Raw genomic sequence first — 17,501 nt, 5'->3', positions numbered from 1 at the left:
ATGTGCTCCAGCTCAACCAGATACAAAATTAAAATGCTGCTTGTGGATAAATGTATGTATATTTATCGATCGGTAGTGATCGTTCAATATTGTTTTATATAAATGTCGAACTTCGACAGGTTTGCTGCGTTATTAGTACTTTAACTTTGTTTACTTAAGTACATTATTTGAATATGGGTTAGGGTTATGATTTAATAATTGTGAATGTACAGATGATAATTGTTAACAGTCCGGTTTGTAGTACTTAGAAGCATCAAGTAGTGTTTTTGTGGATTGCAACCAACCGAACACCACTCGCCTCCACCCTTGGCTGTTGAAAATATAAGAAGCATGGAAGACCCTCTTTCGCTGTAGGAACACTGTGGTGCAACATGGCCGACCTCGTGAGAGAACTGCTCCTTGCGTGTAAAAGGCTCATTTAGATACATCAGAGAAACTGACTTCACTATGGAGATCTCAGGTATTTTACACTAAACTGAACCCAAAGCTCAACGAGACCAAGACTATAACCAGTGACACTTTCATTTAAACTGTCTTAGCAAGAATTAAAATGTTTTTCAAGAAAACTCGACAAACAGTATCATGTGTCAAAATAACAATATTTCTTTATTTATTATAATATAAAACACTAATGGCTCTTCTATTGAGTGTTTAACTGCCACAGTAAACAACTCCCAAATAGCTCATAGCACTGATACATATTCCATTACAACAGCTTGAAATATTACTGTAAAGTTTTGTCTTTATCTTAAAGTCTTTAATAATTTGAGGTGGTGCTTTTGACTAAAAATACTGTTTACAGTACAAAGGATACTTCCTTTTGTCTACTTCTGCCTGTTTTGTTAGTATCATCAAATCACATTGTCTTAAGATTTCATTAACATCAGCTGTGTGAGCTGACAGAGCTTTAAATGAGTTTTAAATATTATTCTTTTACCCTTGAAGTTGACTTAAACTTTCTGCAAACATCCCACACTTGAAACACAACATTAACTTACAGCACACACACACATCCAGAGTTCCAATTTCTAAAACTGTATGAAATGCAAATCTAACACAATATAAATAATATTTCTGATTGTCATATTGGTCTGAAACAGCCTGAATATAGAGGAGAGGCCATTTCCATGAGATAGTCTTTGATGCGTGTCTCTATGTCTGAGTACAGGTCTTCAGCTTGCTCCCTGAAAGGAGGATACCACAGCCACAACATGGCAACCTGCGCCACGACGAGGAGGAGAAGGAAGAACATCCACACCTTCCACCAGGAGCAACATGGAGTCTGAACAAAGAGGGGAGAAATGTCTCATTATGCAGCTGCTGCAGTGATGTACGTACAGTATGAGCAGCGAGTCAGAGTCCTTATTCATGACGTTCTGAGCTGATAATCACTGCGGCAAGATGTCATAAAGGCTGAAAACATAAAGGTACAAAAAGTGCAAAACAATTCATAACAACATAAGGGCACCTCAGAGCATTTGAATAGTGGAAGGTCATTTAGATACAAATTCCCCGTGCAGACACACACACACACACACACACACACACACACACACACACACACACACAGCTCACCGGTCTTCGCTGACGACGGCCGACTTGCCGGAGCTCGTCCCTGCACTGCGACAGCCGGGCCTGGCTGGACTGGCACTCCTGCTCCATGGCATGCAGCTCTGTCTGCAACTCCTCACACTACACACACAAGCACACACACACACAAACTGTGTGAAACCTTATTTTACCGCAACCCGTTCAAAATCCATTTCCACTGATGTTTATCTGTTGACATGCATTTTTAAAAGGTGTGTGTAAAGTCAGATGTGGTAAAATGTCCCTTTATGACTTAAATGATGTTCAGAAATAAGGGCAGGAAATATTAAAAGCATCACTTAGAATATTTCTGAATATATTTGATACTCAATTAAAATACATTTGCAAAGACAGAAAGTTGAAGTTGCATTAAATTAAAATGTCAGAAAATTGTGAAAAATATCAAACAGTATTTCTGAATCTCAAGGTCGCGTCCTCAAATGTCTTGTTTTGTCTACGACAACTTTAATATATTTAATTAACTGCTGTAGAAGAGGAAAGAAACCAGAAGATAGTCACATCTGAGAAGAGAATATTGAATTTTTGTTTTTCTTAGATGAAGGACTAAAGGAAAAATAGTTGGTAATAACAGCTGACGATTGATTAATCACTGCAGCTCTAATCATCTGTGATTTATCTAGTGTGGATTCATGTATATATTCATTTGTGAAACACGTTACTGTAACGATTAAACATGAAGATGTGAACGTGCTGCAGTGTGCTGTGATAAATCTCCACTCTACCTCTCTCTCTTTGAGTCGGAGTTTCTCCTGAGTGTGACGGAGCTGCTCCTCCACCTGAGAGTCCCTCCTCACCGTCAGCTGTGGCTCTGCCTCCTCTGACACCAGGCGCCCCTGCAGGATGAAGTCCTCGCTCTCATTTCTGCCATCTAGGAAACAGGACAATTACTTCACATTGAACCTTTACTGATCAAGGGAAGCAAACCATGCCTCTCAGGTCTGAGTGTCTTGCCTCTGAGGTGCTGGATTTCCTCTCTTAACATCTGGTTGTTCTCTTCCAGCAGGCAAATGTTGCACTGTAGCTCCCTCTTCTCTTGTGTTAATGACACCACTTCCTCCCTCAGCTCAGCCTCTCCGGCCCGGGACAGCTGCGCAGGACACATATGTAACAAACATTTTCATTAAAACTTCTGACCATCCAACACGTTCACAGGCTGTACTGTACCTCCACTTGGCTGTGCAGCTGCTGCAGCTGTTCGTCACTGAGGAGCTGGTTCTCCCTGAGTCGTCCAGAGCTCAGCTTCAGCTCCTTATAAAGCATCTGCCATCTCAGTGCCTCTGCCTCTGCTTTGGCTAGCGCTTCCTGAAGGCAAGAGTATAAAGTTATTTCGATATTACCTTTTTGTTAAATCAGCAGAAAACCTGCGATCAAAAAACCCACATAATTCAGCGTTAGATCAAAAGCTGGATGTTTCACCTTCATTGTCTCAGCCTTGCTGAGCACCTCGGATTTTTCCTGTGTAACCTTTTGCAGGGCGACCAGAGCCTTCTCCTCATAAGCCAGCTGCTGCTTCTCCATCTGTATCACCAGCTTCTTCACTCCATCCTTAGGAAACTTCTATGAAGGACAAAACACTGCTGAGTTAAAACACTTACAGGGTGAGATGTCAACCAAAACCACAGCGCGCTTACTGCATTATACCTGCCAGACTGAGTGAAAGTGTAGAGCGGGTTGTTTTTATATGGAAAAAAATGTTTGAGTTGTTGCAAAGAAGCAAAAAATAGACTAGATTCTTCTTTAGCAGCAGCTGCTCTTCTTACCTGCAGACAGACTTGCAGCTGCGCCTCCAGAGCCTTTATCTTGTTTCTCAGCAGGTCCTCACTGCACCGAGCCTGTGTGGGTTAGAGAGGAAATGACTGACTGTCACGCTGTAACCTGCAGACGGAAAATGAATGCATCATGTACCAAAATCTGTGACAGGGTGCTCTTTCACTGCCTGTGCTCACTGGTGCACAGAGGGAACTTGCAGCATGTGTGAGCTACAAGAAAACATCACAATGTCCTGCATGTGCGAGTGTGGAAAATAAAACACAAGCTGCCCGATGATAACATACCTGAGTGAGAAAGAATTTTCACAGATGAAAAGATTAAGTAATTGAAACTTCTAGATCTTCAGCTGTTCACACCCAAATTTAAAAATAAAACACTGTGAAAACAAAAAAAAAGGGAAACACCAATATTTCCCTTTCATTCATTACAGCCAGAGAAGCAAAAAAGAAAGCTATTGATGATGCTTAGCACCTTTAACTGCTACTGACTACCACACCCTTCCTGTATAAGAATGGCAGCTTGCACTCGTCCTATGCAGTAAAGCCTTGAGCGGAAGCAGGAAGCTTCAAACCACAGGCCTTCCTGACGCAGCTGCTGCCACACACTGCTGTGTTCAAGACTGAGACATTTTTGTGTTATGTTAACCAGGGCACTGAAGCAAAATGAACTGCGCCAATGCGACCTTATAAAACTAGAAATAATGCATTTGGTATTTGGAAATTGTACTGCAAAACACTCTGGGGGTGTTAGATTTAAGTAAACAGCCTGTGTTGACGGAGATACTTACTGTCCATATTTTGTCGGATGAGTTCATCAGGTTCGACACGCTCTCCTGTAGGGCTGCCAACTTCTTCTTCACCATCTCCTCTCTCCACAGGGCCTCCTGGCAGAAAACAGAAAGAAGGAGAAAGTTAGTTTGGTGTAAATAAAGTTAGACAGCATCTTCTGTTGTGGTTTTATCCTCACAGATAAAATTAATTATGCTAATATCATCTAACACCTCATGCACATGGTGGAAATTAAACAATAATTATTTGTGAGTCAAACATCGACAGGAAGTACATTGATTTCACAGTTTGGTGTTTATAATAGTTCAGAACATAAAAACTAAGAAGAAAAGTTTCCTGGAGTCACAAACTTAAACTAATGTCAGCTAAACTACGCTACCATAAACTACCCTAAGCTACCATAAGCTACATGTCACACTGAACTGAAGTATCTGTTAGCTTCTTATCTTATGCCTACAAACAAAGCAAACATTTCCAGTTTGCTCATTAACAGCCAAAATTGACGATTGTGATTTTCAGGATAAATGGTTCATTGCAGTGTAACATTTACACACTGGAGAAGAGTTGTAAACTTACTTCAGGGACGTCAGATTGGCTACTAAACAAAAGCTAACTGCAGGTGGCAAACATTAGCCATGTTGCTAAGTTACCAAACCAAGTAGTCTCAGACAAACAAAGTAAAACTATCCAATTAGTCACAAATGACAAAATAATGATAAACAGTTAATTGTAGTGTAACATTAACATTTACAGAAGAGTCATAAGCTACAATGATGTCAACTACACAACAAAATGTGTGTGAACTTATGCTGATATTAGCTAACATTAGCCATTATAAACTACTGGTCATAACAAACCAAGTAGCCTCAGACAAACAAAGCAAAACTATCCAACTAAAAGACAAAACATGGCAATTATGGGATAATGATGTATGATAAGTTATTAGTGTAACAGTAGCACTTTGGAGAAAAGTGTGAGAAACTAACTTCAGTTACACAACAAAATGTAGCTACGTTTGCTAACAGTGGCTAACATTAGCCACCATACTTGTTATACTGAACCAACTGGCCTCTGACTAACAAAGGAAAACTATCTAACTTTTACTTAATAACAGCCATCGATGACAATTATTGGGACAATGATAATTGTTAATTGTAACGTAAAAGTTTGTCTGCTCCACAACAATATGTAGCTAACATTTGCTAGCCACCTTAAGCTAACCGGACCAAGTATGGTGGGAGCTGTATAGCAGTGTGTTTAACTGGGAAAAAGTGAGTTTTATGTACGTATGAAATGAATATAACACTTTATAAAACAGCACACAATTTACAGTGTAATTTCATTGCATGAATCATGAACCCTACAAATAAAATTATTAGCTGGTCTTACTGGTAGGCTACTTTAACACAGGTACAATTTATGACAAGAAGAACATGGGGAACAAGGAAGTAAAAATAGCCAATTTTAGATGGAAGGAAAAATTAATTACAGTGTTTTTGTAAATTAATGTGTGCTTTTACAAACATATTTTGTATTTAGAAAGATCTGTAGCCTGTTACGTACCCTTTGGCAAAATGTAGTTCTTTTTTTCCTCTTAAATGTCTGTCTGTTACTTCTTTGTTTACTATAGCCTGATTTTCTTCCACTGTATATACATTCAAGTACCAGAAAGAGCTAATTCACATTTTGATTCATTCACTGTGAAATCTTGGGCTGTATTATACATTTTTAACAAGTTCACCTTTCCATTTGTGAAAGGGAGAATGGATTATTTCATCTATCAAACGTTATAGTGTCAAATAAACAAAAACAGAACTCAGCTCTGGATGGACTCTGGTAGGAATTGGTTGGTTTACCTGCAAGCAGTCGGCCAACAGCTGAACATCCTATAATGAGCAAAGAGAATCAGTTTAATTTGATACATTTTTTCTTTAAACATGCAAATTAGATGTAATACTCCAGTGAATAAAGCAAACTTACTGACTCCTTCACAGTGACAAGTCCAGCCCTGCACAGAAGATAAATATCTCATTATAGAAATATGAAACACTGATCCCAGCTGTCTCTGATAAAACATTTGAGATTTGATGTTTTGATTAGGGTTTCAAGGAGATTTGAATTAAACTCACTCTGTCTGCACACTGGTCTCACGCACTTTCCTTTTTTGGACAGTCTTTTCTGTTTGGACGGAGACTTTCTGGTGAATCTTTTCTGTTTGGAAGAATGTCGTGATGCTTGTCCTTTGAGCTTTGAGAGGCAGCAAAACAGAAACAAAAACAACCAAACACCATTTTTGTAATAAAATAGCAAAAATGATGTGTCAAAATGTCATGCAACTGAAAAGAAGTTTACCATTACCTCTATTCTCTTTCTTTTCCATGCTTTTCATGTGCTGGTTCGAGGAGGTAGATGCTTGCGTCCTTGCCTGGCCTTTCTCTTGCCTCGTCAGTGGTACCTGTTCTGACCATGAGGAGGCCTGACGAAAGGAGGAGAGAGAAGAAAATGCAGGAAGTGAAAAGGTGAAACATGGATTTGGTGGAATAACACCAATATTAATATCAAAGGCTGTGTGTTTACCCAATTGCTGGTGCTTGGGCCGTCAGTTACGCTGCTGTGTGGTGTTAAAATCATCACTGGATGTCCATTAGCTGTGAGGGTATTTTGAATATTTGTATAAAATGTCTCTGACTTGCTGATTGAGCTGTGATGTGTCATTGAAAATGGAGTTGAAAGTTTTGTCTTGAAAAAACGGTTTGTTGACTTCGAACCACTCCGCTCTGGGCTCACTGATCTCCTCTTCAGAAACTCCTGCTGCCTCTTCTTCTTCAGCTCATCCTTTATCAGTCTTGTATTTAACCCCCTTGTAGGGCTGCGACACGAAGTGACATTGTTACGTCCTCGCAGGTCTTCATGTCTCTCCGCTCTGATTGCCACTATTTGGTCAAAGTCATTCACTGGGTAGAGCTGTATTCCACTGGCGGCCAGGGCAGCCATGACAGTCTGAAGGCCCAGCAGGTGACCGGGTTTGAAGCCTGATGCACGACTGACGGACAGGAAGGTTAGAGAAAAGTTTATTCGTTGCCAAACGAGGCGAAGTGTGAAGGTTATCGGGTGTGCAGGGGAAGGTCATTTGATGGGAGTGGTGGTAGAGGAGTAGCTGGATCGGAAATGACAGGAGAGGAGAAAAACAGAGCAGACACAGGAGTGAATGATAAGGAGGTGGACTGAGCCTACAACGACAAAGTATCAGGAAATCATAACGATTTACCCATATTGATTCAATATACAGAATGAAAACGTTGCCATTTACTGACTGTATGGGATGTTATAGGTAGCTGAAGACTATTTTAGTGTTGCAGGTGCAAAGGGATGATTGATTTCAGTTCAGTTCAGTTTTTGTTTTCATTTTCATGTAAAACATTGTAAGCGATTCAAATGTGCTCTCATACTTGTGCGGTAGAAGCGTGTCATTCTCATACACTGATATTTTATTCTAAAGAGATCTTTACCTGCTGCAACAAAGGAAAATTAGCAGTTAAAGTAAGTGATTGTGCAAAAGTTAGTGAGCCTAACACACACAAAAAAGCCAAATGCAAATCCCCAGCGGCATCTTTTACATTTAAGATGCCTTGTGTTGTAGAGACGTGCATTTTCTCTTTGAACCATGCCGGTGAATTTTAGTAGAAGCCGATACAATAATAGCAGCTCTTTTAACACTAGCATAGTTCTTTTAGAGGTGGTAATATTAAATGCAGAAGTAGATGTTGCAGTGGTTGCATTGTTATTGTATTTTGTTATACAACTCTTTTAACACTGAGTACCACAGTTATCGGAGTCAGCGTAGGCCCTGGAGGGAAAATGCACAAGATAATGCAAAGACAAAATGTTGCCTAACAAGCAGAAAGTCATAATAGAGCTTACCTACAACGCCATCTCTTTCAGTAGGGAAAAGTCTTCATGAGGAGTTTGAGAGGTTATCTATTTTCTCACCCCTCTGAGGTAGTGTTCCGGGGGTTTTGTCTGTGTTTCACATGTAGCTGTTTCTGTTGAGCATACGTTTTTACAGGAAGTGAAGAGAACGGCCGCGTCATATGTTCCTCTATCTCAGCAGCCACTCGCACCAAACTGATGCCATACACGGGTGGGCCCCAAGATTAAGCACAGACACAGCCAATTCCCCCTGCAGTCTGGGATAAAGCACACTAGTCGGGGGAGAGAGTTGTACTGTGTGTTGATGTGTGTGGCTCTTGGAAATGTTAATGTTTTCATAACAGCAGATTCATTTTTCATTCAAAACAGGTTAACATCTGATCTGATGCAGATTTACATGACTACACATCTGCAGTCGACAGCCTCATTTGTTTCTGGTGGTGTATATGCCTGTATGTGTTATTTGCATTAAACTAACTAACAGACCGTGCTCATTTTTTTGATTTGATTAAAAATCATAATTTTTTAAAAATTAAAGTGAAACTCTCGCCAAAATGCAACCTAGGCTATTTTGTGAATGTATATGAGCCAAACCTTCGTCTAAAAGCATAATTACAACAAAAGAGGCACTTTTAAGATTGACCGTATTTTCCTTTTCGGCTCAAACTCATTTTCAATGGGAGTGCATGGGGCACTTTTACGCTAGCATCAAAATAGCTATTTTTAAAACACTAAGAAGGCTCGACACAACATGAAACTTTGCTCGTAGTATCACCAGGGTCTCTACTCATGAACATGAGCATTGAGAACATTGTTTGTGTACACAGAGTTTGCTAAAAATAAAGTTTTTGAACAACTCACCTTAGCAGTTGCTTCTTCCTCCAGCCGTCGTCATGGCAGCCCAGACATGTTGATCTCAGAATGCGATGTAACATGGAGGACAGTTAAGGTGGACCACTCCTAAAGTTTAGCTCCATATAAATGCACGGATAATTAGTTGCTTTGTCGTTAGTGAAAAACAATATTGACCTTGAAGTTAAAAAAAGGAGCCTCATATAAGAAACAATACTAAAATCAAAAGCCAGAAAAGTCACGTGAGATATCACGTGGATAGTTGTTGCCGGAAGACAGTAGCGGTCCACCTTAAATGTCCTCCATGTTACGTTGCATTCTGAGATCAATATGTCTCGGCTGCCATGACGACTGGGAGCGGAACAAGCTACTGCTAATGTGAGTTGTTCAAAAACTTTCTTTTAAGCAAACTCTGTGTACACAAACAATGTTCTCAATGCTCATGTTCATGTGTAGAGACCCTGGTGATACTACGAGCAAAGTTTCATGCAGTGTCGAGCCTTCTGATTGTTTTGAAAATAGCGATGCTATATAAAAGTGCCCCATGCACTCCCATTGAGAATGAGTTCGAGCCAAAAACGAAAATACGGTCAATCTTAAAAGTGCCTCTTTTGTCGTAATTATGCTTTTACATGAAGGTTTGCCTCATTTACATTCACAAAAAAAGCCTAGGTTGCATTTTGGCGAGAGCTTCACTTTAAAACTGCATTTTAGTATCATGTTTAACCTCAAATTCTCTTCATACCTCAAACACTCCAATTAATCCCACCTTTTCAAAGAAGCTGCATCGGCGGACAGCACCATCTAGTGGTCACTTAATTTATAACTCTAGAAATCGGAGCTCTCCTCTACTCTCGCGATATTTCAGCAGGATATGTCGTGTTTCCGCCATATTTGTGGCTCTTTGCAGAAGGGCACGAAGAGGCCGAAACAAGGGTGCCCGGTGTAGCAAGAACTTGGCACTTCATCCTACAAACATGCTGTCCAGAATCATCATTGTCTCAGGTATGCACTTATCTCACAATTGACATGATTATTTAAACTCACGTCTGGTGTAAACCAACTGTCAAGCAGGAGAAACAGAAGTTTAGAGTGAATGTGAAGCTGAAGGGTAAATTGAAGGCCGCGGATTGAATGAGAGACAGGCTAATGCTAGCTATAGTTAGCTACAAGCAAGGTATAATCTCTAAAGCTGTAGCTAGTTTATCTCTCATAGATTTGTTTAAACAGTAATTGATGGTGCTCTTGTCTTTGTTGCTTATCCCGTATTTCTAGCAGACATAACTTTCAGTACGTTACAACTAAGTTAACATGAAAATGGCTAACGGTGGCAAACCAAAGCTACTTAGCTAGCGTTACCTCTACACGCCTGCAAGTGTCACCTTTTGACAGCTAGCTTTGGTACGTTTTGTGCCCTTCATGCTTCAAATAAGTTAAAACATCTAAATGCAAATAATACAACAGTGTGTGTGTGTTTTTTTTTATTTGTAAGATTTCACAAGTTGCTCATTTAAAGCCAGTCGAATTGCTACCAGATATTCAGTTGATATCATGCTGTCATCAGGACATACTGTACCTGGGCTTTTGTTGACTTTTGGCATTTTTTAGCTAAGTTATTTACATTATATATGTATATTAGTTTATTAGTTAAACTTGGCTACCCAGCTGTTGTGCAGTAAATCCTACCTTTGTGAAGGTTATAATAATGGTCAGCATATGCTAAAGCCGTTTGAGAGAGGTGTGATTAATCAAGGAAGCCACCATCATATTAAACATACTTGAATGAATGAAAACAAGCATTAGTTGCAGCCCTGATTTAATGTCATTCTTTGTTCTGTTTGCAGCCAGTGCCCTGAAAGGCAGCGGCCCCCTTGGAGCTGGGTATGTATCTCTTGACGAAATTTTGTTAGATGTATTTGCAAGTGACATGATATGTTTTTACAACAACAACTATACATTCATTGACGATTGGCCCTCGAAAAGCTTATTAAAATGTTGTCTCCCACAGGCTGGTCCAGGCATCTCGCTCTCTGCACACAACATCCCAGAGTCTGGCTCCAGTGCCCCCTCTGCCAGAGAAGGGAGGAAAAGTCCGTCATGGCATCTTCCCAGAGGAGATTTTCCAGCTCCTTTACCCCAAAACTGGTGTCACAGGTGATTGACCAGATGCAAGACCTAACGTGGTCATTTAATTTTGTTGCAAAAAGACAATCTCCTAAGTACAACTTTATCCATTCACTCTCATGAAATGGTGAGCAGCAATGTTACCTCTACATGCAGCTTACAGGAATTTAGATTGTGTCAACTAAAAGTTATAGAAGTTTATATGTATAGCAAGTATATATAAAAAATATAGTAAGTGTTTCACAAAAAAGAGAATTGGCTTTAGGGCATAATATGTAAAACACCAGGTAAGAAAGAGACACAAAAGGATTTTAAAGGTTAAAATAGGAAGATGGAAATTATTTTAAATGAAGTTGAACAGCTTTTGTCAAGAGGAACACATTGTGCTTACAGTCTTATCGTGCATGCTAATGTATTTAAGAGCACAGAGACATCCCCTGCGTTCTGATACCTACACTACCATACCATTTAGTATTTTTGCCAGAAAAAGATTAAGTATGCCCCAATAGGAAGTATGTGAAATGCAGTGTGCCTAAACTAGCAGGATGTCCTTCTACAGCCGGTCGTATTTTAGTGTATGCATGCCAGCATGCTTTACTGGCTGGGTTAGGGGTTGCTGCAGTATGTACTGAAAGTAAAAGAAAGTGTGCGATTCGAAGCGAAATCATCATGTCATTAATGAAGAAAAACTTCTACATTTTTCCTGCTCTCACTAGGACCCTACATGCTGGGCACTGGCCTCCTCCTCTACATGCTTTCCAAGGAAATCTACATCATCAACCACGAGACCTTTGCTGCTCTCTCCATGGGTGCCATCATCTTCTATGGTGCCAAGAAATTTGGTCCAGGTGTTGCAGCTTTTGCCGACAAACTGAACGAGGTAAGCTGACAACCAAATGAATATGTGTTCATCTTTTATGTGGTTAATCATAGGATACTTTAAAAATATTTCATATTGCAGCGTGTGGATGCTTATTACTATTATAATCTCTCTTAAGAATGTATTCACCCGATTTTATTGTCCTGTTTAAAGTAAGACAGATGATTTGTGTACAAGCTGCAGGCTTTCAGTCAAAGGTCAGTGGTCTTCTCTTTTTCACACAACTTTGAGCACATCTTTGACCCTGTATGTGTTTGTGCGTGTGTTTGCAGGATAAAGTCGCCAAGGCTCAGGAGGTGAAGGATGTCGCTATGGCCAGCCTGGCTCAGGCTGTTGAGGATGAGAAGAAAGAACAGTGGAGAGCAGAGGGACGATCAATGATCTTTGATGCTAAGAGGGTAAGCAGCAATTTTATTATCCAATATCTTTACTGTTCATAATGCTTCATGCTACTTCAATATTCAAACAACAGTCTATATTGAATGCTGGTAGTTGCCCAGCACTCCCTTTACCTTGAGCTCATGGAGTTAAAGAAGGATCATTATGTACACGTGGACATTATCAGCCTCTGCTGGCGGCAAGTACAAATTGCAATAACATCAGAGAGGCGACAAAAAACCTTGCCATGGTTATGATGAGTAAATTAATTTCTTGGTCTATAAAAAGATAGTTGTCACTGATCCATGCAACACACCAGCTAGCTCCTTTTCAGAATGTATAGAATATACAGAGTGTACCTGAATTCTGGCTGTGTTAGTATTTGGCATCTTTTTATATAGTTTGAATTTCAAACTATTATTTGTGTCACTTAAGATGCAACACAGTGTTAAGAGGATGTAAAGAAGGAGTTTAGTCTGTTTAAGATACTGGCATTTGCCTACAATTTTATGAGAGTAGTTAAGGTTTTTTTACAGAGTGTTTACAAGGACTACAAGCTCTCCTCTTTTTCTCTCAGAACAATGTGGCCATGCTGCTGGAGACCAACTACAGAGAGAGACTACACATGGTGACCAATGAGGTGAAGAGGCGCTTGGACTACCAGATCGCCCTGCAGGACCTCCACCGCAGGATGGAGCAGGAGCACATGGTCAAATGGGTGGAGAAGAGCGTCGTCGGCAGCATCACCCCTCAGCAGGTCAGGGGTTGTTTTTTGGTCACTCTGGGTGTTATGTTAGAGTTGCAGTTTAAATGTACAACCGCTTAGATTCCTGTGTCCAGTTTGAAGAGTTTCCCAGAGATCATGTCAATCAAAGGAGAAGAGTTCCCGTCCTTTTGCTGCCTTCTGTCTTGTAAAAGTGAAACATGAAATAATACATTTGTGCATCTCACATGCTCACACACTCATACACTCTCCTGTCAGCCTTGTGGGAGTCTTCAGAATTAGTTGTTGGTTAAACTGTTGTAGTGAAACACTTTTAGGGATGACTAACTCCAAACAGACCTGACAACACTCTTTTGCCAAGCACCATTACGGCCACAAACCACCCATAAATCAACACATTCGTAGGAACCAGTGTTAAACCAGTACTCTCTCCATGTAATATTCCCTAAACAAATTCTTACATTTGGACTAATATGGTTTTCTTTGATCGGATAGCTTCTGTTTTAAATTTATGCTTTGCCAATTTTAGATTTAATTTTATATAGGAAAAGTGAAGTGGAAAAACAAAAAGAGAAATGGTTGAATAATATAAATTGGTATCAGTTTTGTTTCATTGTTGATTTACTGCCAATAAAAGAGAACCACTATTATAAAAAAAAAAAAAACTGTTTAACTAGTTGTAAAAGTTATTAGGTTGACGTTTTGAACAAGGTGTCACTAAATGTCTGTGTGTGTGTGTGTGTGTTTTGTTTTTCAGGAGAAAGAGAGCATTGCTAAGTGCATCACAGACCTGAAGGCTTTGGCTAAAACCAGTCAAGCTACAGCCTAAACTGTCAAGTCTTCAGAGAAGGCGACTCTAACCCTCAACTCATTGTCCCAAGACGAGACGTTCACTTTTTTCTTTACAGAATAAACTATTTCCTCTTTATTGTCTCTGTCAATATGATGGGTGTGTACAGTATTTACACGTCAGCTCATGATTAAATAAATGATTCTCTTATTCAACTTAAACTGGTGTGTTTGTGTTTGTCCACCTCAAGCAATATTCTTTTCTTTCAACATTTTAGTTTTAACCTCTTGTTCATTTTCTCCTCGACATTTAGTGTGAATATTTGGACCATAGCGTCACAGTTTTATGGCTCCAATAGATTACACTTGTGCGTGATAAGAGCTTAAGAGCTTTTTTTCGGGGGGACTTTAGACCTATGAGCTCTCTGAAACAGATACCGAGAGGCATTTGTAAACCTTTGGACTCATAAGGAGCCACAGATTTGCTGCCTTCCTCTATACCTTCAATATCACAAATTGGGCCAACCCTCCTGATCCGTCATTCCCATCAAGTCGTTGCACTTTGATCCTGGTGCCTTCGAGCAGGAAGGCAAGGAATATTTCTTTGGTTGGCTGTGCGAGGAACAGGTGCCTTCTGCTGAGAATCTAGTTTTAAAGAAGAGAGCGATGACAGCGGAGCAGAGCTGACACTGACGGGTAATATAAGATTTACATTAACATGTGATGAAGGTTAAATAAATGTTGAATGGTGTTGGCGTCGCGTCCTATTTGGAAAGGGATATGTGTTTGCTCTTGTAGAAAGTGGGTTGTTTCCTGGAAGGCTCATTTTACAGCCTCCATTCTGTCCAGGAGGTATGTGACTTTGTATTTCAAAATAGCTGAAAAGCAATCTAATGTAATTTGTGATGTGTTACATGTCGTTGAATCAGAGCAGTTGCTTCAAGATACAGATTAATCATTTCTGAAACTCAACTACTTTAACTTATAACTGTTTGTGTAACTGACTGGGTATTTCCCTTTTTATTATTGCTTCCTTTCGCACAGAGGTGCAGTTTTAAAGCAAATCTATGTAACTTTTGCCGAATCACAACTAGTTACAGGTAATGGTCACAAAATGGTGGCAATCGAACAATTTAGGATGAAAAACAATGTCTAATCTTTTCCAGCACTAGCTCAGATTAGCCACGCTAAAGCATTGGTCACGCCACTGCAGGTGGGGCTGCCGCAGTAAAACCCTTCGAGTGTGTGGAACTGTGAAAGTTTGTAAAAGAAGGAATGTGTTTTTTCGTCCTTAAACAGTTGAATATTCTCACTTTAAACTCTCAAAATCACTAAATATACTGAATGAGAGAGGTGGAGGAAAAGTGTTCACAACCACTTGTCCTGGTTTATTATGAAACCGGTGTAATTTTGTCGACTCCTGTTGTAGATTGTCGTCATAAAACAAACTTTTCTTTCAGGTTGGACCGGAGTGATTCCTGCTCATCTCAGCTTTTGGATCTTTAACTCAGTGACAGACGTCGTTTGAAAATGTTTGGACAGTCGAGACCTTTCTCTTATTCCCCAGGGTTGGTAACATTCTAATTTTAATTTTAACTTTACATGTCACTTTCATTAATTTGAGTTAAAAGTTAAAGCCACTGCTGATAACTTTGATATTTTGTTGATTTTTGAGGGCCCTAAGGACAAAAGTGGTAGTCTTTCAACCATCAAAGACACAAAATATATTGTCAAATATAAAACGATTCAAAGAAAAATCTCCTGCTTCTTTTTAACTGGCGAATGTACTGCTCTGTGAAAATGTAAACAGGCTATTCCAGTCTTCATGGCAGGTGTCAAGAAAAACTAAATAGAAATAGTTAATCTTCTCGCTGATGGTCGTGTTTGGTTATTTATGTTATACAGAGGCATCAGTGTTAAAGTGAGACTGTTACATAACCAGTTAAAAACTTCTTTTAGTCGCTTTAAATATAAGAGATTTCGAACATCAGTATAGCCGCAAACGACTATATACCACATACAGATACACTGGAGTGGTGGTGTCATAAACAGAGAAATAGGTAGCTCCTTATGTGGGAATTTAGCAATCCAAGCTTCTCTGTTCTTTATTTTGAGGCTTGTTCACATAAAATCTGCAGATGGCCGATAGTTGAGTCATACTCCCAGGTTGTCAAATACCAATGTTGATATTTGACAACCTGGGTGTAAGACACAACAATCAACTACCCTGTTTCTCTTACTGCGCCTTTAAATTTTGAAGCACTAATTTCAGATCTCATCACATCCATTCACACCTTTTTCTGATAAAACGTAACTGTGTTGTGGCAACAGTGCAGCTGTAAATGGTTTATCTTGAAATCACTGCACCCGTGACGGCGATGGTTTATTGACCCGTGAGGTTGTAAGGCTGGGGACAGTCCACTTCTCCTCCCTGATAATAAGTTTCCTTTTCTTTGCGTCAGGGGTTTCTCACAGGAGGACGTTCATCTGCAGAGGCGTCCTTACCCACAAGATGACCTCAGGGAAGCTCCGCTGCAGAGAAACGGCATGTTCAGACCCAGTGGGAAATCAATATACAGTATGTTCAGACCAAAAATCACCTCTCATCTAATTTCATTTTTGTTGAGTATCTTTATTTTTTTTAAACAACTACATATTTTTCATCAGTGCAGAGAAAGGAGTACTCTGAAACGCTGAACAAACAATCAGACAACTTTCACGTCAGAGTGGAGGTAAACAGAATCTGCACCAGCCTGGAGACTTACACATGACTAGTAGTACAACCATTTAACTGTCCTCATCCATGACCCTCCACATTGACTCCACACAGCACCTGTTCACCTGTGAGCTGGATGGCCAGGAGCTGAAGACGGTGGATGACTGCTTGGCCAAGCTCAAGAGGCTAGATACCAAAGGTCGTCTGTGGCCCCAGGACATGATCATGGAGGTTCAGAGAGGATATGTTCTCCTCAGTGACATTGAGACAAAGGTCAGTAGCTGACAGCCTCTGTTCTCAAGGGGAAGCTTCCCACTAGATTTTGGGACCTGGCTGCAGGGATTTGTTCCTGTTTACCAAATATTACGAAAGAGGTGTAAAAACTTTATTGTCTAAAGTATTATTTGAAATTGTTTCACTGAGGTTTCCCTTTTAATTGGAATCAAGGGGGCTGAGCCCATATCAAGAAGAGCAGCCGTGAATAAAAAAACAAAAACAAATGGGCGATATGGAATCCTGTTTCTCATCATGAGAAACTTTCTCAAAATAATAAGTTGTCCCCTTAATGACTTATTTTGGGAAACTTAAAAAGAATAACGACATTGACAATGTTTCTCAGAATGTTGAGAAACATCGTATTTCAAAATAATTATGAACTTAGATTTCTATCTCTTCCTCTAATAGGCAGAGCTGGAGGTGCTGCCTGTGAGTGGCATCCTTAAAATCTCGGCTGTGCTCGATAGCTGCGCCTATGACTCTCTGCTGACAGTATCTGTGCAGGAACACAACAAACGCTTTCCTCAGGTCTTCATGTTCCAGTGTGAGGAGACTGGGGTGAGTCACATGTTGACAGAACTTTGACTTTCGAAAGTCATGCTGGGATGTGATATCTCTGAGACCATTATCTCTATTTCATAATGAGCTGTTTTTGCTGCTGCC

General features: G+C 40.0%; 3 protein-coding genes across 11 annotated transcripts in view; 2 read left to right on the top strand and 1 right to left on the bottom strand.

The window, feature by feature from the left end:
- Positions 1-580: 580 nt before the first annotated feature.
- On the bottom strand, positions 581-9,739 carry traf3ip3 (TRAF3 interacting protein 3). 8 transcript variants are annotated; one of them, XM_030424455.1, is made up of 15 exons: positions 9,721-9,739; positions 8,091-8,212; positions 6,747-7,326; positions 6,528-6,645; positions 6,299-6,416; positions 6,150-6,177; positions 6,026-6,055; positions 4,169-4,264; positions 3,372-3,443; positions 3,028-3,168; positions 2,776-2,913; positions 2,563-2,698; positions 2,334-2,479; positions 1,576-1,692; positions 581-1,282 (listed from the first exon to the last, which is right to left on the bottom strand). In XM_030424455.1, the coding sequence occupies exons 3-15, from the start codon at positions 7,161-7,163 to the stop codon at positions 1,082-1,084; spliced, it is 1,758 nt and encodes a 585-aa protein (XP_030280315.1). In that variant the 5' UTR covers positions 7,164-7,326; positions 8,091-8,212; positions 9,721-9,739; the 3' UTR covers positions 581-1,081. The 8 variants fall into 8 exon arrangements, with proteins under 8 accessions (XP_030280315.1, XP_030280316.1, XP_030280319.1 ...); XM_030424456.1 differs by lacking the exon at positions 9,721-9,739 and adding an exon at positions 9,697-9,715; XM_030424459.1 differs by lacking the exon at positions 9,721-9,739 and adding an exon at positions 8,961-9,092 and having other exon boundaries at positions 8,095-8,212.
- The window catches only part of eps8l3b (EPS8 signaling adaptor L3b), a 15,037-nt gene continuing 6,825 nt past the window's right edge, over positions 9,290-17,501 (top strand). The window contains exons 1-6 of one of the 2 annotated variants that reach the window (XM_030424451.1): positions 9,290-9,329; positions 15,307-15,414; positions 16,309-16,424; positions 16,514-16,578; positions 16,677-16,835; positions 17,247-17,396. In XM_030424451.1, coding sequence (XP_030280311.1) covers positions 15,377-15,414; positions 16,309-16,424; positions 16,514-16,578; positions 16,677-16,835; positions 17,247-17,396 — 528 coding nt within the window. In that variant the 5' untranslated portion in view covers positions 9,290-9,329; positions 15,307-15,376. Of the gene's footprint in view, positions 9,330-14,426; positions 14,543-15,306; positions 15,415-16,308; positions 16,425-16,513; positions 16,579-16,676; positions 16,836-17,246; positions 17,397-17,501 lie in introns of those variants that run through there. The other variant, XM_030424450.1, reaches the window with a different exon arrangement.
- Positions 9,809-14,068, top strand: atp5pb (ATP synthase peripheral stalk-membrane subunit b). The gene is made up of 7 exons (XM_030424461.1): positions 9,809-9,956; positions 10,796-10,832; positions 10,960-11,105; positions 11,792-11,955; positions 12,228-12,353; positions 12,911-13,090; positions 13,815-14,068. Exons 1-7 carry the CDS (start codon positions 9,929-9,931, stop codon positions 13,884-13,886), a joined length of 753 nt encoding a protein of 250 aa, XP_030280321.1. The 5' UTR covers positions 9,809-9,928; the 3' UTR covers positions 13,887-14,068.

Source organism: Sparus aurata, chromosome 7 (genome assembly GCF_900880675.1).
Source record: "Sparus aurata chromosome 7, fSpaAur1.1, whole genome shotgun sequence".
Lineage (NCBI taxonomy): Eukaryota > Metazoa > Chordata > Actinopteri > Spariformes > Sparidae > Sparus > Sparus aurata.
This window is presented reverse-complemented; position numbering and strand designations above follow the sequence as displayed.

Excerpts from the sequence above, each read along its gene's own strand:
- traf3ip3 (XM_030424455.1), bottom strand. The coding sequence starts at position 7,163 with ATGGCTGCCCTGGCCGCCAGTGGAATACAGCTCTACCCAGTGAATGAC. Across the intron at positions 6,417-6,527 it reads GGAAAAGAAAGAGAATAGAG|CTCAAAGGACAAGCATCACG; the intron begins GTAATGGTAAAC and ends TGCCTCTCAAAG. Across the intron at positions 3,444-4,168 it reads CATCCGACAAAATATGGACA|GCTCGGTGCAGTGAGGACCT; the intron begins GTAAGTATCTCC and ends TAACCCACACAG.
- atp5pb (XM_030424461.1), top strand. The coding sequence starts at position 9,929 with ATGCTGTCCAGAATCATCATTGTCTCAG. Across the intron at positions 11,106-11,791 it reads CCCCAAAACTGGTGTCACAG|GACCCTACATGCTGGGCACT; the intron begins GTGATTGACCAG and ends TGCTCTCACTAG. Across the intron at positions 12,354-12,910 it reads TGATCTTTGATGCTAAGAGG|AACAATGTGGCCATGCTGCT; the intron begins GTAAGCAGCAAT and ends TTTTTCTCTCAG.